At 39.6% G+C, this 26,849-nt stretch overlaps 1 protein-coding gene across 1 annotated transcript in view; it reads left to right on the top strand.

The window, feature by feature from the left end:
* The window catches only part of UTP20 (UTP20 small subunit processome component), a 350,150-nt gene that overhangs the window by 221,237 nt on the left and 102,064 nt on the right, over positions 1-26,849 (top strand). Inside the window, exons 48-52 of the mRNA XM_053716993.1 lie at positions 7,626-7,742; positions 8,247-8,417; positions 15,782-15,910; positions 16,257-16,367; positions 18,786-18,865. Coding sequence (XP_053572968.1) covers positions 7,626-7,742; positions 8,247-8,417; positions 15,782-15,910; positions 16,257-16,367; positions 18,786-18,865 — 608 coding nt within the window. The remainder of the gene's footprint in view (positions 1-7,625; positions 7,743-8,246; positions 8,418-15,781; positions 15,911-16,256; positions 16,368-18,785; positions 18,866-26,849) is intronic.

Below are 26,849 nucleotides of genomic sequence, written 5' to 3'. Positions count from 1 at the left end.
ATCAAATCTCTAAATTTGATGGCATGGAAATTGAACGCTTAGTCATAGAGGTTTCTCTAACTCAGTGATTAGCACTATGATACAGGCCTGTAAGTCTGTTTCAAGGAAGATTTATTATCGGGTTTGAAAAACCTATATTTTGTGGTATTCAACTTATTATTCTTGGCATTCTTTTAGAATTCCTAAGATTTTACAGTTTATTCAGGATGGTTTGGATAAGGGTTTGTCTGCAAATATTTTTAAAAGAAAAATATTTCTGCTCTCTCTGTTTTTTTTCATAGAAAGATTGCTAAACTTCCTGACATTTACTGTTTTGTCCAGGCTTTGATTTGTATCAAACCTGTTTTTAAATCTATTTCTCCTCGGAGTCTCAATTTGGTTTTGAAAACTTTACAGGCTCCTCCTTTTGAGTCTATGCCTTCTCTGGACATTAAATTGCTTTCTTGGAAAGTATTATTTCTTTTGGCTATCTCTTCTGCTAGAAGAGTTTCTGAATTGTCTGCTCTCTCTTGTGAGTCTTCTTATCTGATTTTCCATCAAGATAAAGCTGTTTTGCAGACTTCATTTAAATGTTTAACTAAGGTTGTGACTTCTTATAACATCAATAGGGAAATTGTTGTTCCTTCCTTGTGTCCTAATCCATACTCTTGAAAGGTCTTTACATTCTTTGGATGTGGTAAGAGCTTTGAAATATTATGTTGAGGCTACTAAAGATTTCTGAAAGACTTCTAGTCTATTTGTTATTTTTTCTGGCGCCAGGAAAGGTCAGAAAGCTTCTGCTATTTCTCTGGCTTCTTGTTTGAGACATTTGATTCCCAAAAGCTTATTTGGAGGCGGGGCATTCTCCACCTCAGAGAATTACAGCTCATTCTACTAGATCAGTTGCCACTTCTTGGGCTCTTAAGAATGAAGCTTCAGTTGATCAAATTTGCAAAGCAGCAACTTGGTCTTCTTTGCATACTTTTACTAAATTCTACAATTTTTATGTGTTTACTTCTTCAGAAGCAGCTTTTGGTAGAAAGGTTCTTCAGGCAGTTATCTCAGTTTGATTCTGTTGCCTTTATTTAGAGTTTTTTGAAATTTTTAAGAAACTTGATTCTTTTTTTAGTTTAATTTCTCAGCAGAAATAGCGTTTTTTATTTTATCACTCCCTCTCTAGTGACTCGTGGACTTCCACATCTTGGGCTCATGGACTCTTGCCACTTACATGAAAGAAAACATAATTTATGTAAGAACTTACCTGATAAATTCATTTCTTTCTTAGTGGCAAGAGTCCATGAGACCCCACCCTTTTTTGTGGTTATGATTTTTTTGTTTAAAGCACATTATTTTTTCCAGTTCCTCTTTTTTTGTATGCTTTTTACTCTGGTTTTTTTTTTTTTTTTTTTTTTTTTTTTTTACACCTCACTTCTTGGCTAAACGTTATACTAAGGTATGAGTGAGGTGGGAGGTGTATTTATAGCAATTTTGAGGTTTGGGAAACTTTGCCCCCTCCTGGTAGGAATGTATATCCCATATGTCACTAGCTAATGGACTCTTGCCACTCGGTATTAGCATTTCTAAATACATTTAGAATGTTCTAATATTTGATGTCTTGTATAGCTCTTATTCTGTTGCCTACAGGTTATTTCTACTTAAATTAGAATATTTTTAGTGCCCTTGTATTTTATGGCAAATAATACTCTTATTCAGTCTGTTCAATTGCATGATGTATAATGTCAAATTTAAACTTTCATGGTTCAGATAAAGCTTTCAATTTAAGAGACACTTTCAATTACCTCTGTTATCAAGTTGACATTGCTCTTTTTGTGTCTTTTGTTGAAAAGCATACATATGAAGGCCCAGGAGCAGCAATGCACTATTGGGAGCTTGCAGGCGATTGGTGACTACAGACACATGTCTCTTGTCATTGTCGTACCAGATGTGTTCAACTACGTCCCAGTAGTGCATTGCTGCTCTGGATCTGAATTAAACTATGTGTTTAGCCTGTTTTCAAGGTTGTATGCAAGCAGCAGTGCAATAATCAAATCTGCTAAGGCATAAGAGCATTTACTTTTCTCTTGTTAAGTGTATCCAGTCCACGGATCATCCATTACTTGTGGGATATTCTCCTTCCCAACAGGAAGTTGCAAGAGGATCACCCACAGCAGAGCTGCTATATAGCTCCTCCCCTCACTGCCATACCCAGTCATTCTCTTGCAACTCTTAACTAAGATGGAGGTCGTAAGAGGACTGTGGTGTTTTATACTTAGTTTATTTCTTCAATCAAAAGTTTGTTATTTTTAAATGGTACCGGAGTGTACTGTTTATCTCAGGCAGTATTTAGAAGAAGAATCTGCCTGCGTTTTCTATGATCTTAGCAGAAGTAACTAAGATCCTTTGCTGTTCTCACATATTCTGAGGAGTGAGGTAACTTCAGAGGGGGAATAGCGTGCAGGTTTTCCTGTAATAAGGTATGTGCAGTTAAAATATTTTTCTAGGGATGGAATTTGCTAGAAAATGCTGCTGATGCCTACTCTTATAAAAGTGTATTTTAAAACGTTTGCTGGCATTTTTAATCGTTTTTTACATATGTTTGGTGATAAAACTTATTGGGGCCTAGTTTTTTCCACATGGCTGGCTTGAATTTTGCCTAGAAACAGTTCCCTGAGGCTTCCCACTGTTGTAATATGAGTGGGAGGGGCCTATTTTGGCGTTTTTTTGCACAGCAAAAATTACAGACACAGACATCCAGCTTCTTCCTGCATGATCCAGGACTTCTCTGAAGGGCTCAAAAGGCTTCAAAAGTCGTATTGAGGGAGGTAAAAAGCCACAGTAGAGCTGTGACTGTTTAAAAAACGTTTTTGTCATTTGTTATTCCGTTTTTGGTATTAAGGGGTTAATCATCCATTTGCAAGTGGGTGCAATGCTCTGCTAACTTATTACATACACTGTAAAAATTTAGTTAGTGTAACTGCATTTTTTCACTGTTATTTAAAAATTTGGGAAAATTTGTGTTTCTTAAAGGCGCAGTAACGTATTTTATATTGCTTGTAAACTTGTTTTAAAGTGTTTTCCAAGCTTGCTAGTCTCATTGCTAGTCTGTTTAAACATGTCTGACACAGAGGAACCTACTTGTTCATTATGTTTGAAAGCCATGGTGGAGCCCCATAGGAGAATGTGTACTAAATGTATTGATTTCACCTTAAACAGTAAAGATCAGTCTTTATCTATAAAAGAATTATCACCAGAGGGTTCTGTCGAGGGGGAAGTTATGCCGACTAACTCTCCCCACGTGTCAGACCCTTCGCCTCCCGCTCAGGGGACGCACACTAATATGGCACCAATTACATCAGGGACGCCCATAGCGATTACCTTGCAGGACATGGCTGCAATTATGAATAATACCCTGTCAGAGGTATTATCTAGATTGCCTGAATTAAGAGGCAAGCGCGATAGCTCTGGGGTTAGGAGAGATACAGAGCGCGCAAATGCTGTTAGAGCCATGTCTGATACTGCGTCACAGTATGCAGAACATGAGGACGGAGAGCTTCAGTCTGTGGGTGACATCTCTGACTCGGGGAAACCTGATTCAGAGATTTCTAATTTTAAATTTAAGCTTGAGAACCTCCGTGTATTGCTTGGGGAGGTATTAGCTGCTCTGAATGACTGTAACACGGTTGCAATTCCAGAGAAATTGTGTAGGCTGGATAGATACTATGCGGTGCCGGTGTGTACGGACGTTTTTCCTATACCTAAAAGGCTTACAGAAATTATTAGCAAGGAGTGGGATAGACCCGGTGTGCCCTTTTCCCCACCTCCTATATTTAGAAAAATGTTTCCAATAGACGCCACTACACGGGACTTATGGCAGACGGTCCCTAAGGTGGAGGGAGCGGTTTCTACTTTAGCAAAGCGTACCACTATCCCGGTTGAGGACAGTTGTGCTTTTTCAGATCCAATGGATAAAAAATTGGAGGGTTACCTTAAGAAAATGTTTATTCAACAAGGTTTTATTTTACAGCCCCTTGCATGCATTGCGCCTGTCACTGCTGCAGCGGCATTCTGGTTTGAGGCCCTGGAAGAGGCCATCCAGACAGCTCCATTGAATGAAATTATTGACAAGCTTAGAACGCTTAAGCTAGCTAACTCATTTGTTTCTGATGCCATTGTTCATTTGACTAAACTAACGGCTAAGAATTCCGGATTCGCCATCCAGGCGCGTAGGGCGCTATGGCTTAAATCCTGGTCAGCTGACGTGACTTCAAAGTCTAAATTACTCAACATTCCTTTCAAGGGGCAGACCTTATTCGGGCCTGGCTTGAAGGAAATTATTGCTGACATTACTGGAGGCAAGGGTCATACCCTTCCTCAGGACAGGGCCAAATCAAAGGCCAAACAGTCTAATTTTCGTGCCTTTCTAAATTTCAAGGCAGGAGCAGCATCAACTTCCTCCGCTTCAAAACAAGAGGGAACTGTTGCTCATTCCAGACAGACCTGGAAACCTAACCAGTCCTGGAACAAGGGCAAGCAGGCCAGAAAGCCTGCTGCTGCCCCCAAGACAGCATGAAGGAACGGCCTCCTATCCGGAAACGGATCTAGTGGGGGGCAGACTTTCTCTCTTCGCCCAGGCGTGGGCAAGAGATGTTCAGGATCCCTGGGCGTTGGAGATCATATCTCAGGGATATCTTCTGGACTTCAAAGCTTCTCCTCCACAAGGGAGATTTCATCTTTCAAGGTTATCACCAAACCAGATAAAGAAAGAGGCATTCCTAAGCTGTGTGCAAGACCTCCTAGTAATGGGAGTGATCCATCCAGTTCCGCGGACGGAACAAGGACAGGGATTTTATTCAAATCTGTTAGTGGTTCCCAAGAAAGAGGGAACCTTCAGACCAATCTTGGATCTAAAGATCTTAAACAAATTCCTCAGAGTTCCATCATTCAAAATGGAAACTATTCGGACCATCCTACCTATGATCCAAGAGGGTCAGTACATGACCACAGTGGACTTAAAGGATGCCTACCTTCACATACCGATTCACAAAGATCATCATCGGTTCCTAAGGTTTGCCTTTCTAGACAGGCATTACCAATTTTTAGCTCTTCCCTTCGGGTTGGCCACTGCCCCGAGAATTTTTACAAAGGTTCTGGGCTCAACAGATGCAAGCCTTCTAGGTTGGGGCGCAGTCTGGAACTCCCTGAAGGCTCAGGGATCGTGGACTCAGGAGGAGAAACTCCTCCCAATAAATATTCTAGAGTTAAGAGCAATATTCAATGCTCTTCTAGCTTGGCCTCAGTTAGCAACACTGAGGTTCATCAGATTTCAGTCGGACAACATCACGACTGTAGCTTACATCAACCATCAAGGGGGAACCAGGAGTTCCCTAGTGATGTTAGAAGTCTCAAAGATAATTCGCTGGGCAGAGTCTCACTCTTGCCACCTGTCAGCAATCCACATCCCAGGCGTAGAGAACTGGGAGGCGGATTTTCTAAGTCGTCAGACTTTTCATCCGGGCGAGTGGGAACTCCATCCGGAGGTGTTTGCTCAACTGGTCCATCGTTGGGGCAAACCAGAACTGGATCTCATGGCATCTCGCCAGAACGCCAAGCTTCCTTGTTACGGATCCAGGTCCAGGGACCCGGGAGCAACGCTGATAGATGCTCTAGCAGCTCCTTGGTTCTTCAACCTGGCCTATGTGTTTCCACCGTTTCCTCTGCTTCCTCGACTGATTGCCAAAATCAAACAGGAGAGAGCATCGGTGATTCTGATAGCGCCTGCGTGGCCACGCAGGACCTGGTATGCAGACCTAATGGACATGTCATCTCTTCCACCATGGACTCTGCCTCTGAGGCAGGACCTTCTAATACAAGGTCCTTTCAATCATCCAAATCTAATTTCTCTGAGACTGACTGCATGGAGATTGAACGCTTGATTCTATCAAGGCGTGGCTTCTCCAAGTCAGTCATTGATACCTTAATACAGGCTCGGAAGCCTGTCACCAGGAAAATCTACCATAAGATATGGCGTAAATATCTTTATTGGTGTGAATCCAAGAGTTACTCATGGAGTAAGGTTAGGATTCCTAGGATATTGTCCTTTCTCCAAGAGGGTTTGGACAAAGGCTTATCAGCTAGTTCTTTAAAAGGACAAATCTCTGCTCTGTCTATTCTTTTGCACAAGCGTCTGGCAGAAGTTCCAGACGTCCAGGCATTTTGTCAGGCTTTGGTTAGGATTAAGCCTGTGTTTAAAACTGTTGCTCCCCCGTGGAGCTTAAACTTGGTTCTTAAAGTTCTTCAGGGAGTTCCGTTTGAACCCCTTCATTCCATTGATATTAAACTTTTATCTTGGAAAGTTCTGTTTTTGATGGCTATTTCCTCGGCTCGAAGAGTCTCTGAGTTATCTGCCTTACATTGTGATTCTCCTTATCTGATTTTTCATTCAGACAAGGTAGTTCTGCGTACCAAACCTGGGTTTTTACCTAAGGTGGTTTCTAACAGGAAAATCAATCAAGAGATTGTTGTTCCATCATTGTGTCCTAATCCTTCTTCAAAGAAGGAACGTCTTTTGCATAATCTGGACGTAGTCCGTGCCTTGAAGTTTTACTTACAGGCTACTAAAGATTTTCGTCAAACATCTGCCCTGTTTGTCGTTTACTCTGGACAGAGGAGAGGTCAAAAAGCTTTGACAACCTCTCTCTCCTTTTGGCTTCGGAGCATAATACACGTAGCCTATGAGACTGCTGGACAGCAGCCCCCTGAAAGGATTACAGCTCATTCTACTAGAGCTGTGGCTTCCACCTGGGCCTTTAAAAATGAGGCCTCTGTTGAACAGATTTGCAAGGCTGCGACTTGGTCTTCGCTTCACACCTTTTCAAAATTTTACAAATTTGACACTTTTGCTTCTTCGGAGGCTGTTTTTGGGAGAAAGGTTCTACAGGCAGTGGTTCCTTCCGTTTAAGTTCCTGCCTTGTCCCTCCCATCATCCGTGTACTTTAGCTTTGGTATTGGTATCCCACAAGTAATGGATGATCCGTGGACTGGATACACTTAACAAGAGAAAACATAATTTATGCTTACCTGATAAATTTATTTCTCTTGTAGTGTATCCAGTCCACGGCCCGCCCTGTCCTTTTAAGGCAGGTCTAAATTTTAATTAAACTACAGTCACCACTGCACCCTGTGGTTTCTCCTTTCTTGTCTTGTTTCGGTCGAATGACTGGATATGGCAGTGAGGGGAGGAGCTATATAGCAGCTCTGCTGTGGGTGATCCTCTTGCAACTTCCTGTTGGGAAGGAGAATATCCCACAAGTAATGGATGATCCGTGGACTGGATACACTACAAGAGAAATAAATTTATCAGGTAAGCATAAATTATGTTTTTGTAGTTTTATGTTCCTTTAACGTTGTTTAATAGAAGTGTTGTGGTAAAATTATTTTGGTTTGAATGGATTTCTTATACAATTTAAAATCCTACACCACGGACTGTGTTGGCTTGAGGTTTTGTGTTTTTTTTTTGTAGTTCTTTTGGTGCAGTAAAAATGTTTATGGAATTGGTTTAGTTATCTATTGTTGTAGACTTTATATAACTTTTTTTTTTTTTTTAAGAATTTTTATCATATTGCTTACTGTTCTCTTATAATTTTCAGCTGCTTCACATGAGCATGAAGAAGTCAAAAGTCAATTCTTCTAATCAACATGTCTTAGAAATGCTGGATCCATTTGTGCCATTGTTAATTGACTGCTTGCAGTCCATGGGTGTAACGGTAATGTATTAACGCTAACTTAAAGGGGGTGTATGCATGGAGTGCTCAGAAACAGCAAGCTTTTGCAAATTGTGCTAGCACAGTGACAGATGTTTTCAAATGCAGTGCTTAACATATACTGTATGTGGACACCTGACCATCACACCTGTATGAGCTTGTTGGACATCCCATTCCAAAACATGGGCATTAATATAGGGTTGGCAATATCGTATAGATATGGCAACTGTCCTTTTAAGATCAGTGAATGAAATATACACCTTTAAAAAGTGTCCGAACTACAAGACTAACTACAAAAATATATATGCAATACCTCAGTGCCTAGCTATTAAAAGTTTGCCTTGTTAAAGAGGCTGGCAAGCAGTTGAAATATTTATATCCGTTTAAACAAAAAAAGGTTGACGCATTTTGCGTTTACAAATATTTGCATAATTTAGTACATTTGTATTGCCAACTGTATAGAGAAATGCTACTTGTATAAGATGTTTACCCTTTGCATTTCTATAGGTTATAACTGGAGCGCTGCAAGCTCTCATCTGGATGCTTAAATTTCCTTTACCCTCGATTGAAGCAAATCTTGAGCAGCTAATAAAGCAGCTTTTTCTTTTGCTTAAAGATTATGCAAAAGCCGGAGCAGCCAAGGGGCAGAATTTCCACTTGGTAGTGAATTGCTTCAAGGTATGGTTTACCTTCCTCATTAAACACTTGTAATTGTGTGTATATATACAAACATTTAACACCACCAGGGGTTTTAAATATTCTTCTATATTTTTAACATATATATATAATTTTTTAATTTCCTAAGTCTTTCACTGGAGGTTAAAACAGTAATTTCAGTAATTTTTTTTTTTTTGCAGTCCAGGGATATATCTTTTGAAAAGCCCCTTGAGTATGTTTACCTCAGACAGATATGAATAAGTTCCAAATATCACACAATCAGTGCGTAGCATGCTGCCTGGTCAGATTTTAGGAGGTTATAATATGTAACACAGTTTTTGGGAATTGTGAATAAACAAAATTTCTCTTGTTAAGTGTATTCAGTCCACGGATCATCCATTACTTATGGGATATATTCCCTTCCCAACAGGAAGTTACAAGAGGATCACCCAAAGCAGAGCTGCTATATAGCTCCTCCCCTCCACGTCATACCCAGTCATTCTCTTGCAACACTCAACATAGTAGGAAGGTGTGAGAGGAGTGTGAAGTTTTTATACTTAATTATTTCTTCAATCAAGAGTTTGTTATTTTAAATGGCACCGGTGTGTGCTGTTTTTTCTCTCAGGCAGTATTTAGAAGAAGAATCTGCCTGCGTTTTCTATGATCTTAGCAGAAGTAACTAAGATCCACTGGCTGTTCTCGCACATTCTGAGGAGTGGGGTAACTTCAGAAAGGGAATAGCATGCGGGGTTCCCTGCAGATGAGGTATGTGCAGTAAAATATTTTTCTAAGGAATGGAATTGACTAAGAAAATACTGCTGATACCGATGTAATGTAAGTACAGCCTTAAATGCAGTAGTAGTGACTGGTATCAGGCTGATGAATGTATGTGCAGTAAAGTAATTTTCTAAGGAATGGAATTTGACTAAGAAAATGCTGTTAATACTGAAGCAATATATGAGCCTTAACAGCAGTAGAAGTGACTGGTAGCAGGCTTATTGATAACACTACATAACTTTTAAAATGTATGTTTAAAACGTTTACTGGCATGTTATTCGTTTTTGTGAGGTACTTTGGTGATAAATCTTTTGGGGCATGATTTTTTCCACATGGCTGACGTATATTTCTGCATAGAAACAGTTAACTGAGGTTTCCCACTGTTGTAATATGAGTGGGAGGGGCCTATTTTAGCGCTTTTTTGCGCAGTAAAAATTCAGTCACAGTCTTCCTGCTTCTTCCTCCTTGATCCAGGACGTCTCTAGAGAGCTCAGGGGTCTTCAAAATTCATTTTGAGGGAGGTAATCAGTCACAGCAGACCTGTGACAGTGTGTTTGACTGTGATAAAAACGTTAATTGTTAAATTGATTATCCGTTTTGGGTATTAAGGGGTTAATCATCCATTTGCTAGTGGGTGCAATACTTTGCTAACTTAATACATTTACTGTGAAAATTTGGTTGCTATAACTGATTTGGTTCATTGTTATTTCAACTGTGACAGTTTTTTTGTGCTTCTTAAAGGCGCAGTAGCGTTTTTTATATTGCTTGTAAACTTATTTGAAAGGATTTTCCAAGCTTGCTAGTCTCATTGCTAGTCTGTTTAAACATGTCTGACACAGATGAATCTGTTTGTTCACTATGTTTGAAGGCCAATGTGGAGCCCCATAGAAATATGTGTACTAAATGTATTGATGTCACTTTAAATAAAAGTCAATCTTTATCTGTAAAGAAATTATCACCAGACGAGGGGGAAGTTATGCCGACTAACTCTCCTCACGTGTCAGTACCTTCGCCTCCCGCTCAGGAGGCGCGTGATATTGTGGCGCCAAGTACATCAGAGAGGCCCTTACAAATCACTTTGCAAGACATGGCTGCTGTTATGACAGAAGTATTATCTAAATTGCCAGAATTAAGAGGCAAGCGCGATAGCTCTGGGTTAAGGACAGAGCGCGCTGATGTGAGAGCCATGTCCGATACTGCGTCACAATTTGCAGAACATGAGGACGGAGAGCTTCATTCTGTGGGTGACAGATATGATCCAGGGAGACCGGATTCAGAGATTTCTAATTTTAAATTTAAGCTTGAGAACATCCGTGTATTGTTAGGGGAGGTATTAGCGGCTCTGAATGATTGTAACACGGTTGCAATTCCAGAGAAATTATGTAGGCTGGATAGATACTATGCGGTGCCGGTGTGTACTGACGTTTTTCCTATACCTAAAAGGCTTACAGAGATTATTAGCAAGGAGTGGGATAGACCCGGTGTGCCCTTTTCCCCTCCTCCGATATTTAGGAAAATGTTTCCAATAGACGCCACCACACGAGACTTATGGCAGACAGTCCCTAAGGTGCAGGGAGCAGTTTCTACTTTAGCTAAACGTACCACTATCCCGGTGGAGGATAGTTGTGCTTTTTCGGATCCAATGGATAAAAAATTAGAAGGTTACCTTAAGAAAATGTTTGTTCAACAAGGTTTTATCTTACAGCCCCTTGCATGCATTGTGCCTGTCACTGCTGCTGCGGCATTCTGGTTTGGGTCTCTGGAAGAGGCCATTTGCACAGCTCCATTGGATGAGATTATGGACAAGCTTAAAGCACTTAAGCTAGCTAACGCATTTGTTTCTGATGCCGTTGTACATTTAACCAAACTAACGGCTAAGAACTCCGGATTCACTATCCAGGCGCGCAGAGCGCTATGGCTTAAATCCTGGTCAGCTGACGTGACTTCTAAATCTAAATTGCTTAATATTCCTTTCAAAGGGCAGACCTCATTCGGGGCCGGCTTGAAAGAAATTATTGCTGACATTACTGGAGGTAAGGGTCATACTCTTCCTCAGGACAAGGCCAAATCAAAGGCCAAACAGTCTAATTTTCGTGCCTTTCGTAACTTCAAGGCAGGAGCAGCATCAACTTCCTCCGCTCCAAAACAGGAAGGAACTGTTGCTCGTTACAGACAGGGCTGGAAAGCTAACCAGTCCTGGAACAAGGGCAAGCAGGCCAGAAAACCTACTTCTGCCCCTAAGACAGCATGAAGAGAGGGCCCCCTATCCGGAAACTGATCTAGTGGGGGGCAGACTTTCTCTCTTCGCCCAGGCTTGGGCAAGAGATGTCCAGGATCCCTGGGCGTTAGAGATCATATCTCAGGGATATCTTCTGGACTTCAAAGCTTCTCCTCCACAAGGGAGATTTCATCTTTCAAGGTTATCAGCAAACCAAATAAAGAAAGAGGCATTTCTACGTTGTGTACAAGACCTCTTAGTAATGGGGGTGATCCACCCAGTTCCGCGGACGGAACAAGGGCAGGGTTTTTACTCAAATCTGTTTGTGGTTCCCAAGAAAGAGGGAACCTTCAGACCAATCTTGGACCTAAAAATCTTAAACAAAGTCCTAAGAGTTCCATCATTCAAAATGGAAACTATTCGAACCATCCTACCCATGATCCAAGAGGGTCAATACATGACCACAGTGGACTTAAAGGATGCCTACCTTCACATACCGATTCACAAAGATCATTATCGGTACCTAAGATTTGCCTTTCTAGACAGGCATTACCAGTTTGTAGCTCTTCCCTTCGGGTTAGCTACGGCCCCGAGAATTTTTACAAAGGTTCTGGGCTCACTTCTGGCGGTGCTAAGACCACGAGGCATAGCGGTGGCTCCGTACCTAGACGACATTCTGATACAAGCGTCAAGTTTTCAAATTGCCAAGTCTCATACAGAGATAGTTCTGGCATTTCTGAGGTCGCATGGGTGGAAGGTGAACGTGGAAAAGAGTTCTCTATTGCCACTCACAAGAGTTCCCTTCCTGGGGACTCTTATAGATTCTATAGAGATGAAGATTTACCTGACGGAGTCCAGGTTAGCAAAGCTTCTGAATGCTTGCTGTGTCCTTCATTCCATTCCACGCCCGTCAGTAGCTCAGTGCATGGAAGTAATCGGCTTAATGGTAGCGGCAATGGACATAGTACCATTTGCGCGCCTGCATCTCAGACCACTACAATTATGCATGCTAAGTCAGTGGAATGGGGATTACTCAGATTTGTCCCCTCTACTAAATCTGGATCAAGAGACCAGAGATTCTCTTCTCTGGTAGCTTTCTCGGGTTCATCTGTCCAAGGGGATGACCTTTCGCAGGCCAGATTGGACGATTGTAACAACAGATGCCAGCCTTCTAGGTTGGGGCGCAGTCTGGAACTCCCTGAAGGCTCAGGGATTATGGACTCTGGAGGAGAAACTCCTCCCAATAAATATTCTGGAGTTGAGAGCAATATTCAATGGTCTTCTAGCTTGGCCTCAGTTAGCAACACTGAGGTTCATCAGATTTCAGTCGGAAAACATCACGACTGTGGCTTACATCAACCATCAAGGGGGAACCAGGAGTTCCCTAGCGATGTTAGAAGTCTCAAAGATAATTCGCTGGGCAGAGTCTCACTCTTGCCACCTGTCAGCGATCTACATCCCAGGCGTGGAGAACTGGGAGGCGGACTTTCTAAGTCGCCAGACTTTTCATCCGAGGGAGTGGGAACTTCATCCGGAGGTCTTCGCTCAACTGATTCATCGTTGGGGCAAACCAGAACTGGATCTCATGGCGTCTCGCCAGAACGCCAAGCTTCCTTGTTACGGATCCAGGTCCAGGGACCCAGGAACGGCGCTGATAGATGCTCTAGCAGCCCCTTGGGTTTTCAACATGGCTTATGTGTTTCCACCATTTCCGCTGCTACCTCGACTGATTGCCAAGATCGGACAAGAGAGAGCATCGGTGATTCTGATAGCACCTGCGTGGCCACGCAGGACCTGGTATGCAGACCTAGTGGACATGTCGTCCTGTCCACCATGGTCTCTGCCTCTGAGACAGGACCTTCTCATTCAGGGTCCTTTCCATCATCCAAATCTAATTTCTCTGAGGCTGACTGCATGGAGATTGAACGCTTGATCCTATCAAAGCGTGGCTTCTTGGAGTCGGTTATTGATACCTTAATACAGGCTAGGAAACCTGTTACCAGAAAAATTTACCATAAAATATGGCGGAAATATTTATATTGGTGTGAATCAAAGAGTTACTCATGGAGTAAGGTTAGGATTCCGAGGATATTGTCTTTTCTACAAGAAGGTTTAGAAAAGGGCTTATCTGCTAGTTCGTTGAAGGGACAGATTTCTGCTCTGTCTATTCTTTTACACAAACGTCTGGCAGAAGTTCCAGACGTCCAGGCTTTTTGTCAGGCTTTGGCTAGGATTAAGCCTGTGTTTAAGACTGTTGCTCCTCCGTGTAGCTTAAACTTGGTTCTTAAAGTTCTTCAAGGGGTTCCGTTTGAACCCCTTCATTCCATTGATATTAAACTTTTATCTTGGAAAGTTCTGTTTTTGATGGCTGTTTCCTCGGCTCGAAGAGTCTCTGAGTTATCTGCCTTACATTGTGATTCTCCTTACCTGATTTTCCATTCAGACAAGGTAGTTCTGCGTACTAAACCTGGGTTTTTACCTAAGGTAGTTTCTAACAGGAAAATCAATCAGGAGATTGTTGTTCCATCATTATGTCCTAATCCTTCTTCAAAGAAGGAACGACTTTTGCATAATCTGGACGTAGTCCGTTCCCTGAAGTTCTATTTACAGGCAACTAAAGATTTTCGTCAAACTTCTTCCCTGTTTGTCGTGTACTCTGGGCAGAGGAGAGGTCAAAAAGCTTCGGCAACCTCTCTCTCCTTTTGGCTTCGTAGCATAATACGTTTAGCCTATGAGACTGCTGGACAGCAGCCCCCTGAAAGAATTACAGCTCATTCCACTAGAGCTGTGGCTTCCACCTGGGCCTTTAAAAATGAGGCCTCTGTTGAACAGATTTGCAAGGCTGCAACTTGGTCTTCACTTCACACTTTTTCAAAATTTTACAAATTTGACACTTTTGCTTCTTCGGAGGCTGTTTTTGGGAGAAAGGTTCTACAGGCAGTGGTTCCTTCCGTTTAAGTTCCTGCCTTGTCCCTCCCATCATCCGTGTACTTTAGCTTTGGTATTGGTATCCCATAAGTAATGGATGATCCGTGGACTGAACACACTTAACAAGAGAAAACATAATTTATGCTTACCTGATAAATTTATTTCTCTTGTAGTGTATTCAGTCCACGGCCCGCCCTGTCTTTTTTAAGGCAGATCTAAATTTTAATTAGAACTCCAGTCACCACTGCTCCCTATGGTTTCTCCTTTCTTGTCTTGTTTCGGTCGAATTACTGGATATGCCGTGGAGGGGAGGAGCTATATAGCAGCTCTGCTTTGGGTGATCCTCTTGCAACTTCCTGTTGGGAAGGGAATATATCCCATAAGTAATGGATGATCCGTGGACTGAATACACTACAAGAGAAATAAATTTATCAAGTAAGCATAAATTATGTTTTTTAGATGTAAATTACATGAAAACCAGGCATTGTGATTTCACTAGCATTTCTTGGGCTGGCAGTTTTATCACAAATGTTTGGAAACCGATTTTTTTGAGATTCATCATTGCCTTTTCATAAAACAGTTAGGTCAAGATTGCAAGTGGTGTGCTAAAGCTCGTGTAGGTCACGCTATGCAATATTGCAACATTGCTCCGTTTTGCGCGTATTAAAAGTTTAAGGTAAACGGGTGGGCTCGAGCGCAAACATAATTTGCACTTGTCAGGTTAGCGCAACAGAAGACCTATTGTAAAGTGAAAAGGGTTTAAAAAAAAGTGCACCAAACACAACATAAATACATTAAAATAAACTATTTCACTAATATTTACATTTTCTAAAAACAAAACCACATAAATATTAATAAACATGTTTTATGAGGGTTAAAAGGTATATGGTATATAACAAGGTATTTGACTGGAAAGGGTTATTGTGTGTGTATGTATATAGAGAGAGATATATATACACTTTGGAGCCCTTTCCACTCAAATAACATAAAACTATGCGTTTTTACTTTAAACATTTCACATTCCAATGTTTTTCACTTGGAAGAAAATGTTTTTAGAATTTCTAAATATAAAATAGTATGCAAGCGATAAGTGTTAGTTTTTTTTTTTTATTCGGCGTGCTCCGAGCTAGCAATATCCAAAGTCCAGATGTTAGCGCACATCCGGTTTCACTTGTGCGCAAACAGTTTACTTTCAACTTGTAATATGAGCGCTAGCCCACCTGTGTTAATAGTTTACTTTCAGCAGTGTTTGCTTGTAAACGAAAAAACAAATTTAGCGTGCCACTTGTAATCTAGTCCTTAGTAGGCAACTAGTTAATCTATTCTAATAGATTCAGTGATTAGGCAAATACCACATCAGGCATCAGATCCACCTTAATAACATTCTCATTGAACAAGAAGCTAATCTAACACTGCCCTAGATATGTTAACCTTTGACAGCTAATGTAGTCTTTATTTCCAGTCCGTTACCATCCTGGTGAGAAATGCAAAAGGAAAAATTACAGAGAAACAGTTGCAAGTGTTGCTGGGTTATGCAGAAGAAGATCTTTATGATTCATCACGGCAAGCTACTGCCTTCGGTTTATTAAAGGTAATCATTAATGAGCAATGAATAAAACCAAACACTGCAAATGTTAATGTAATACTTTCATGCCTATTATAGTAAGGTTTAATAAAAATACATTTGTGGAAAAATATAAAACCATGATTTTATGAGTGTAATCTGTCTTTTAAATGGAGATTATCCTCCTGTTTCAACTAATCATTTGTATACATTTGCACATTATCTATAAAAAGTATGTATGTTTTCTGATAGCATTTACCAGGAATGATATTCAATACTTATTTTAGTATTAGTTTGATGAAAATGGGCATCTTAACTAGTCTAGTGCATATTATGAATTACTAAGTGCTTGTCTTATGATTTCCTGTTGTAGGCTATTGTATCAAGAAAGTTAATGGTCCCTGAACTGGATGATGTGATGCAAAAAGTTGCAAAACTAGCAGTAACTGGCCAGAGTGAGCAAGTCCGAGTCCAGTGTCGACAGGTACGTACAAACTGGCAACATTTTACCACACACCGTGCAATCCAGTAGGGAATGCACCATACGCCCTATGTATGTTGTTAGCCGCACGCTTCTACGCTGTTGCTTTGAAGCCACCATCAGCTACTATTCAAACTGCTCAAGTTCCGTTCTACTGAAGATCCCCCACACAGAGTCACGTAAACAGAGAATCTGCTATTGCATAGCGATACACTGTTTACTGCTGCAGTCACGCCAGCACATTTTTTTCAGAGCAAGATGTTCCTAACACAAAGGAACAATTCATTATTTGTGTTAGTCATTTTTAAAAACCTTTAACCACAATTTTTTTTTTTTTATAGTTATTGGGCAACCTTTATTCCTTTTTGGGTTGCGGGGTGGAACTTTACTGCTGTAGTCATGCCAGCATATTTTTCAGAGCCTTAAGTGGTTTGGCGAGCAACTATGATTGGCCGACTTTAAACAATGATAAAAGATCTTCTTTCCTTGAGGATAAGAGGAAATTTAATTTACCATATTTTAATGCTACCCGCTGGTCCCTGATAACTGAGAGAGGCCTATTGGCCATCCCTGTTAAGGCTATGGGCTCAGCTAAAGAGGTGCCTTTTGATACTATTGAGATAGTGTGCAGCGATATCCCCCTTGGAGCTATGGAGGCTATAAAACATTGTGTTACTCCCTCTCTGCAAGAATATACTGAGATCCCGGGACTGGTGGGATTATAGGAGAATAAAATGCCTGTTACCGAAAACATTAGGTGGAGACCGAAAAAAGTGGACTTACCCGACATCTCCGGCTACAGTGGTGAGAGCAAGTTGTTTAGCCGATGTATGGAGGTACTGCACTTATGATTTTTCTGATGTCCCGTCAGCATTTTCAATACTGGGACTGATAATTGAAGTGGTTGTTGCTTTCCTCCTCTCCCTCACGAAGAGTAGCAGGAAGAGGGCAGTCGGATGTTGCTGGCAGGCCTCTGTCGCTGGGGTCAATGGGTCTCAACGCAGTGAAGTGGTATAAGCTCTTTACTAACCTCTCTGTTTGGGAACACTATGTTCTGAAGCGGTGGAGAGAGATAAAACCCTCATAATTCTGTTGCTACGATATTTCTGGTAGTCCATTTTAAAACGGAAGATACTTTTTTATAAAGACTGCTTTGTTCAAGTCTTTTCTTTTTGCTAACTATAGTATGACATTAATATAGATACCATCTAGTTTGGCGTTTATCTGTTTAAGTGGGGTTCCTTTATAAACTACTGGTGTATTACCTTTGATATAACTGAGGTATGGAGTAAGCAGGATATGAACAGAGTTAATAAACCACTAGTTTGTAAAAGAACCCCACTTATTAAACAGCATTTTAGATGATTTGAACACAGTGCAGATATGCTCTTGCATTACCTGAGGGTTACACTAATTAAATAGCATAGTATGTTTACTAAATCGTTTCTCTTTTCTTCTTTTATATGTTAGACCCTTATAGACAGGTGATAATACTATGTTAAGATTGCTTTTATCTGTTACCTGGCTCAATCTCCATTCTTGTTAACCTGCTGGTGTTGGTAACTTGCCCTTATTTCAAAGATGATTTTCATTTTCAATTTTAAAGTAAAAGTCAATCTTGGAGTTGTACAAATGCTAGTATTGACTATTGAAACAAATAAAGGGGACTTTCATTCATTAAGTATACGATACTTCATGTAGAAAGCTCCTTTATTTGTTTCAACCGATCACCGCTCTTAGCTGCTACAGCAGCCCACGGCTAAAAATGTTTTTTTTTGCTAAGAGGTGATGTTTTCACCTCCTTAGCCAATAGCCGTGCGGTAAATCCGGCTCCCAATTGGATGTTATGTTATTTAGCTCTGTAGCCAATCGGAGATACCAAAAAGCAAAACATTCACATATAGCATTGCTCAGTTCCTCTGGAGAAGGGAGAAAAGCACATTGTGTACTATGGCAATATGAAAAATAAATAATATATGTACATTGCTATATTTGTTTGATATGCCTAATTAATAATTTTATGTAAGGCTTAATTGTGGATTTTATATCACGTTAAGTTTTTTTTTTATTTTTGATTTATAGAGAGATAGATTAGAAGTTTCTTTATTTTCTCATACAATAAAGACATTTTAAACACTCGTTTGCATAGATGGAATCTTGTTTTATTAAGAAACATTTAAATGGATCTGTAAATTAAACTGTAACTACAACTGACTAAATTACTACGTACCATGTACTCTTAGAGTTTTTAAATATAGAGTCCTTCCACCCAGAATTTGCTTCTCTACTGCACGTGGAGCACAAGTTCAGCCATTTTATGTCTTAGCAAATGCCTGGTTGTTTTGTTTTTAGGTATAGGTTATGTGAGTAAAGCATTATAATGTAATATTTCCTGAAATTCACTCCTTTTTTCCCCCCTAGATATATCTAAAATATCTTATTGATTATCGACTTGGTGATAAACTAAAGACTAACTTGGAGTTTATAATTGCACAACTTAAGTAAGTTTTAAATTCTTTTTTTTCTTTTTTTTTTCTCGTTATATGTTTTTAATTTTGCTGAAACTAATTGTAACATATTGCCTACAAATGTACCTTTTAAAAGTCTATTTCTTTCATGTAATTGGCAAGAGTCCATGAGCTAGTGATATATGGGATATACAATCCTACCAGGAGGGGCAAAGTTTCCCAAACCTCAAAATGCCTATAAATACACCCCTCACCACACCCACAATTCAGTTTTACAAACTTTGCCTCCTATGGAGGTGGTGAAGTAAGTTTGTGATAAGATTTCTACGTTGACATTCGCTTCTCAGCATTTTGAAGCCCGATTCCTCTCAGAGTACTACGAATGTCAAAGGGATGTGAAGGGAGTATCACCTATTGAATGCAAGGGTTTTCCTCATGGGAGATCTATTTCATAGGTTCTCTGTTATCGGTCGTAGAGATTCATCTCCTACCTCCCTTTTCAGATTGACGATATACTCTCATATACCATTACCTCTACTGATAACTGTTTCAGTACTGGTTTGGCTATCTGCTATATGTGGATGGGTGTCTTTTCGGTAAGTGTGTTTTTCATTACTTAAGACACCCCAGCTATGGTTTGGCACTTTATGCATTTATATAAATTTCTAAATATATCTATTGTACTTATATTTGCCATGAGTCAGGTTCATGTATTTACTTGTGCAGACTGTCAGTTTAATATTTGGGGAAAATAAACATTTTAAGAATTTTTTTTTCTTACCTGGGGTTTAGTCTTTTTTTCAGATTGACTATATTTTTCTTGCAAATTGCGGGCAGTACTAGGCCCGCGGGTGCGCCAAATGCTAGACTTTATTGCATCATTTTTGGCGCAAGACTTTTTTGGTGCAAAAGTACGTCCGTTGACGCAAGTTCATCATTTCCTTACACAGGGTTGCGTCGTTAGTGACGCAAGTGTGTCATTTCCGAATGTTGTTGGCGCCCAAAAATTTTTTTGCCTTTTTCTTTTTTTTTTTTTTTTTCTTTATATTCTTTTTATTGTAGTGAAGAAAAGAGGAAGAAACATTCAAATGTTACAGAGAAATAAAATAAGCAACAAACATTGAATGGTTATGAATTACAATGTCATTAGTGCAAATCATATGAACGTAACAGTTTAACAAAATTCAACCCGGCATTGGATAGATCTGAAATAAACAAGACACTCTTCTGCGGAGTCTTTCTTTCATACTAGCTAGTGGTCCGGTAGTCATTGTGCATTCTATTGAATACTAATGGTCCAAAGGATATGACTACTGTAATGTCGTAAGACGAAGGTGTCCACAATTAACAATCTCTTATAGAGTTAAAAGTCTCTTAATTACAATATTATCTTCTGTTGACAAAGTATATATTATGGCATTGTGGCAGTGACTAAATCACATAATTGTGGTTATATATAGGCCTCTTGCCTTTTTCTATGTCAGAGGGCTATGCTATTTGCATTTTTTTTCCCATTCCTGAAACATTCATATAAGGAAATTGATCATTTTGCTTTATATGTTGTTTTTTCTTTGCAAGATGTCACAATCTGATCCTGTCTCAGAAATATCTGTTGGAACTTTGCTGCCTGACATCGGTTCTACCAAAGTGCGAATGTCATTTGTAATAGTTGTCATGATAAACTTTTACATGCAGACAATATATCCATCAGTAATAGTACATTGCGGGTTGCAGTTCCTTCAACTTCTAATGTACATGATATACCTATGAATTTTAAAGAATTTTTTACTGATTCTATTCAGAAGTCTTTGTCTGCATTTCTGCCTTCTAATAAACGTAAAAGGTCTTTTAAAACTTCTCATAAAGTTGATGAAATTTCAAATTACTGACAACATACTGAATTATCCTCCTCTGATGAGGATCTATCTGATTTAGAAGATCCTTCCTCAGATATTGACACTGACAAATCTACTTATTTATTTAAAATGGAGTATATTCGTTCTTTGTTAAAAGAAGTGTTAATTACTTTGGATATTGAGGAAGCCAGTCCTCTTGACGTTAAGACTAGTAAACGTTTAAATGCTGTTTTTAAACCTCCTGTGTTTACTCCTATTCCTGATGCTATTTCTGATATGAAAATAAGCCATGTACTCCTTTTATTCCTTCTTCAAGGTTTAAAAATTGTATCCTTTAACAGCAATTTCTATAGAGTTTTGGGAAAAGATCCCCAAGGTTGATGGGGCTATTTCTACTCTTGCTAAACGTACCACTATTCCTATGGAAGATAGTACTTCTTTTAAAGATCCTTTAGATAGGAAACTTGAATCTTATCTAAGGAAAGCCTATTTATATTCAGGTCATCTTCTCAGGCCTGCAATTTCTTTGGCTGATGTTGCGGCTGCATCAACTTTTTGGTTGGCGAATTTAGCAAAACAAGAATTGGATCCTGACATGTCTAGCATTGTTCGCTTACTGCAACATGCTAATCATTTTATTTGTGATGCCATTTTTGATATTATCAAAATTGATTTTAGATCCATGTCTTTAGCTATTTTAGATAGAAGAGCTTTGTGGCTTAAATCTTGGAATGCTGATATGACATCTAAGTCTAGATTACTATCTCGCTTTCCAAGGTAATAATTTGGATTCTATTATTTCAACTGTTACTGGGGGAAAGGGAGTTTTTCTGCCTCAGGATAAAAAACCTAAGGGTAAATCTAAGGCTTCTAACCGTTTTCGTTCCTTTCGTCAAAATAAGGAACAAAAATCTAATCCTTCCCCCAAGGAATCTGTTTCCAATTGGAAGCCTTCCTCAAATTGGAATAAATCCAAGTCTTTTAAAAAAACCTAAGTCAGCCCCTAAGTCCGCATGAAGGTGCGGCCCTCATTCCAGCTCAGCTGGTAGGGGGCAGGTTAAGGTTTTTCAAGGATATTTGGATAAATTCTGTCCAAAATAAATGGATTCAGAGCATTGTCTCTCATGGTTATCGAATAGGATTCAGAGTAAGACCTCCTGTGAGAAGATTTTTTTCTCTCACGCATACCAGCAAATCCAGTAAAAGCTCAGTCTTTCCTGAAGTGTGTTTCAGACCTGGAGTCTTCAGGGGTAATCATGCCAGTTCCTTTTCAGGAATAAGGTCTGGGGTTTTATTCAAATCTATTCATTGTCCCAAAGAAGGAAAATTCATTCAGACCAGTTCTGGATCTGAAAATTTTGAATCGTTATGTAAGAGTACCAACTTTCAAGATGGTGACTATAAGGACTATTCTGCCTTTTTTTCAGCAAGGACATTATATGTCTACAAAAGACTTGCAGGATGCATACCTTCATATTCCGATTCATCCAGAACATTATCAGTTCCTGAGATTCTCTTTTCTAGGCCAGCATTACCAATTTGTTGCTCTTCTATTTGGCCTAGCAACAGCTCCAAGAATCTTTTCAAAGGTTCTAGGTGCCCTACTCTCTGTAATCAGAGAGCAGGGTATTGCAGTGTTTCCTTATTTGGACGATATCTTGGTACTAGCTCAGTCTTTACGTTCTGCAGAAGCTCACACGAATCAACTAGTGTTGTTTCTTCAACAACATGGTTGGAGGATCAATTTACCAAAAAGTTTCTTGATTCCTCAGACAAGGCTCACCTTTTTAGGTTTCCAGATAGATTGTGTCCATGACTCTGTTTCTAACAGACAATAGACGTTTAAAATTGGTTGCAGCCTGTCGGCACCTTCAGTCTCAGTCATTCCCTTCAGTGGCTATGTGCATGGAAGTTTTAGGCCTCATGACTGCAGCATCGGACGCAATTCCTTTTGCTCTTTTTCACATGAGACCTCTCCAGCTTTGTATGCTGAATCAATGGTGCAGGGATTATACAAAGATATCACAATTAATATCCTTAAATCCCAATGTTCGACACTCTCTGACGTGGTGGTTAAATCACCAGCGGTTAGTTCAAGGGGCTTCCTTTGTTCGGCCAACCTGGACTGTTATCACTACAGATGCAAGTCTTTCAGTTTTCGGAGCTGTTTTAGGGATTTATGACAGCGCAAGGGGTTTGTAAATCTCAAGAGGCGAGATTACCAATCAGTATTTTAGAACTCTGTGCAATTCTCAGAGCTCTTCAGTTTTGGCCTCTGTTGAAGAGAGAACCGTTCATTTGCTTTTAGACAGACAATATCACAACTGTGGCATATGTCAATCATCAGGGTGGGACTCACAGTCCACAAGCTATGAAAGAAGTATCTTGGATACTTGCTTGGCGGAATCCAGCTCCTGTCTAATCTCTGCGGTGCATATTCCAGTTGTAGACAATTGGGAGGCGGATTATCTCAGCCGTCAGACTTTACATCCAGGGGAGTGGTCTCTCCATCCAGATGTGTTTTCTCAGATTGTTCAGATGTGGGGTCTTCCAGAGATAGATCTGATGGCCTCTCATCTAAACAAGAAACTTCCCAGATACCTGTCCAGGTATGTTCAGGCTGAAGCAGTAGATGCGCTGACACTTCCTTGGTGTTATCATCCTGCTTTCATTTTCCCGCCTCTAGTTCTTCTTCCAAGAGTGATCTCCAAAATCATCATGGAACAATTGTTTGTGTTGCTGGTGGCTCCAGCATGGACACACATGTTTTGGTATGCGGATCTTGTTCGGATGTCCAGTTGCCAACCTTGGCCACTTCCATTAAGGCCGGACCTTCTATCTCAAGGTCCGTTTTCCATCAGGATCTCAAATCATTAAATTTGAAGGTATGGAAAATGAACGCTTAGTGCTAAGTCATAGAGGTTTCTCTGACTCAGTGATTAATACTATGTTGCAAGCTCGTAAATCTGTCTCTAGAAAGATTTATTATCGAGTTTAGAAGACTTACATTTCATGGTGTTCTTCTCATAAATTCTCTTGGCATTCTTTTAGAATTCCTAGAATTTTACAGTTTCTTCAGGATGGGTTGGATAAGGGTTTGTCTGCAAGTTCTTTGAAGGGACAAATCTCTGCTCTTTCTGTTTTTATTTCACAGAAAGATTGCTAAACTTCCTGATATTCACTGTTTTGTACAGGCTTTAGTTTGTATTAAGCCTGTCATTAAATCAATTTCTCCTCCTTGGAGTCTTAATTTGGTTTTGAAGGCGTTACAGGCTCCTCCATTTGAGCCTATTCATTCTTTGGACATTAAACTTCTTTCTTTGAAAGTGTTGTTCCTTTTGGCTATCTCTTCTGCTAGAAGAGTTTCTGAGCTATCTGCTCTTTCTTGTGAATCTCCTTTTCTGATATTTCATCAGGATAAGGCGGTTTTGCTGACTTCATTTAAATTTTTACCTAAGGTTGTGAATTCTAACAACATTAGTAGAGAAATTGTTGTCCCTTCCTTGTGTCCTAATCCTAAGAATTCTTTGGAAACATCCTTACATTCTTTGGATGTGGTGAGAGCTTTGAAATATTATGTTGAAGCTACTAAAGATTTCAGGAAGACTTCTAGTCTATTTGTTATATTTTCTGGTCCTAGGAAAGGTCAGAAGGCTTCTGCTATTTCCTTGGCTTCTTGGTTAAACCTTTTGATTCATCAAGCTTATTTGGAGTCGGGTCAGACCCCGCCTCAGAGAATTACAGCTCATTCTACGAGATCAGTTTCCACTTTGTGGGCTTTTAAGAATGAAGCTTCAGTTGATCATATTTGCAAAGCGGCAACTTGGTCTTCTTTGCATACATTTACTAAATTCTACCGTTTTGATGTATTTGCTTCTTCAGAAGCAGTTTTTGGTAGAAAAGTTCTTCAGGCAGCTGTTTCAGTTTGATTCTTCTGCTGATGTTTTAAGTTTTTCTTGTCATTAAAGAATAAACTTATAATTTGGGTTGTGGATTATTTTTTTCAGCTGAAAATGGCTGTTTTTTATTGTATCCCTCCCTCTCTAGTGAGTATCCCTCCCTCTCTAGTGTGTGGAGTTTCACATCTTGGGTATTGATATCCCATACGTCACTAGCTCATGTACTCTTGCCAATTACATGAAAAAAAACATAATTTATGTAAGAATCTACCTGATAAATTCATTTCTTTCATATTGGCAAGAGTCCATGAGGCCCACCCTTTTTTATGGTGGTTATGATTTTTTGTATAAAGCACAATTATTTCCAAATTCCTTTTGTTGATGCTTTTTACTCCTTTCTTTATCACCACACTGCTTGGCTATTCGTTAAACTGAATTGTGGGTGTGGTGAGGGGTGTAATTTATAGGCATTTTGACGTTTGGGAAACTTTACCCCTCCTAGTAGGATTGTATATCCCATATGTCACTAGCTCATGGACTCTTGCCAATATGAAATAAATGAATTTATCAGGTAAATTCTTACATAAATTATGTTTTTATTGTTTTCGATTCCAGTTGTTTGGAATGGTTGGTTGGCTTTGTAATGTTTTTTTGTTTTGTTTTTCTTATGTGACTTCAGCATTTTGTCAAATAAAACTGGAAGCCACAATGATAGTTATTTTCTATTGCACGTGTTGAAAATGAAAACGCACATGAAACGTTTGCTAATTTAATTAGTAGCAGATTAATTTGTAAACCAGCTTTGATTAAATATATTCTTCATAATTGCAATTTTGTCTTGCTACATTTTTTTTTCTTCTTCATTTGTCAAAGTATATTTGATATAAAAAAAATCACAGGCATAAAGTAAAGATTAATCAAATATACAGTACACTCATATTTTAAAATTAAAGGGAAATTCTTATCTGTATCCAATTTAGCAGCAGTAAAAGAATGTTTAACTTGAAAGTTTAAACAAAAATTGCTTCTCTGATAAAAGGACTTTGTACTCTAAATATTTTCTCTATTCCATTTAAACATATTTCAGAAAGTATTATAATCAATAGTATTGTAAAAAATATTTTTCTTGTGCTGAATATACCAAATTATCTTGGCTCCTTCTTGGATAATAGTTACCAGGTGAGAAACCCCCTCTTTGAGGGTGTGGACAGTACAGACCACTCTCCCATTAACCTACTCATAGGTTCTTCCTCCAACCCTTCCTACTCTTTGTTCTGTCCAACCTCTGGGTGGTCAGGACTAGGGGGCTCTCTATCTCTGCTCTTCCATAAACCTTAAGGATGGCACCGTAGTTCCACTGGACATGTGACAAGAGTGGTGAAATATTCAGATACCTGGGTAGGCATCTTGGTCGGTCTTCTTGTCCTGTGGGGGCTGGTGAAGCAGCGTGTTTAGATTTTCCTTGATTCAGGGTAACTCCGTACGGTGCCGCAATTTGGATGACATCAATGGGTTGTGACGTAACAAGGTCATGCCCGGGGTAATGCTGGGCGCACGCTCAAATCCCTTCGTAAACCGGCGTGATGTGGTTTGGGGAAGCTGCATTTCAATGCCAATATACAAGGCTGTGTCTGCCGCATCTGTCTCTTTACTTGTCTGCTTTTGACCGGTTTTGCAGCCTCCCCCACCCTAAGTCCCTTTGGCACTTTATGTGCGAATCTGCTTATGTTTGGCAATGTTGTGCATACTTACATTGGATTGTTTTGCTATATAGATGGATACTCAATTCTAGTTGCCCACTGCTCATTGAACATGATAAAAGGTATGTTTTGCATGTTTTTGATTATGTTAATGTGGCTCTCTTTATTTCATTATTGGAACAATTTTAAATTATATTTTAATATGTTTTGCAGCCCGGAGCCCAAATCTGTGCCAACATGTGATAAACTCTGCTGGCAAGACAAAAAGTTATGCAAAGCCTGTATTTGCCAAATTTATGGTGGCAGCTTCTCTATTCCCACTGTTTCTGAGGAGCCTATTGTTTTTATTGATTCATATCACTCTGGGTTTGATGGAGACATTTTTTATGAAGCTAAATTACTTGTTGCAATTCAATCTAATTCACTGTCAGATTTTATTAAGACAGTCAGAGACTTTATATAGAAGCAAGAACCAAATAGTTTTGATTGGTTTAAAACTAAATCCGATTATTCTGAAATCTTTCCAGTTTCTGATGCAATTAAGGAAATATATTTGAATATT

This window comes from Bombina bombina, chromosome 6 (genome assembly GCF_027579735.1).
Source record: "Bombina bombina isolate aBomBom1 chromosome 6, aBomBom1.pri, whole genome shotgun sequence".
Classification (NCBI taxonomy): domain Eukaryota; kingdom Metazoa; phylum Chordata; class Amphibia; order Anura; family Bombinatoridae; genus Bombina; species Bombina bombina.
Note: the sequence above shows the minus strand (reverse complement) of the source record. Positions and strands in the feature narration are given on the sequence as shown.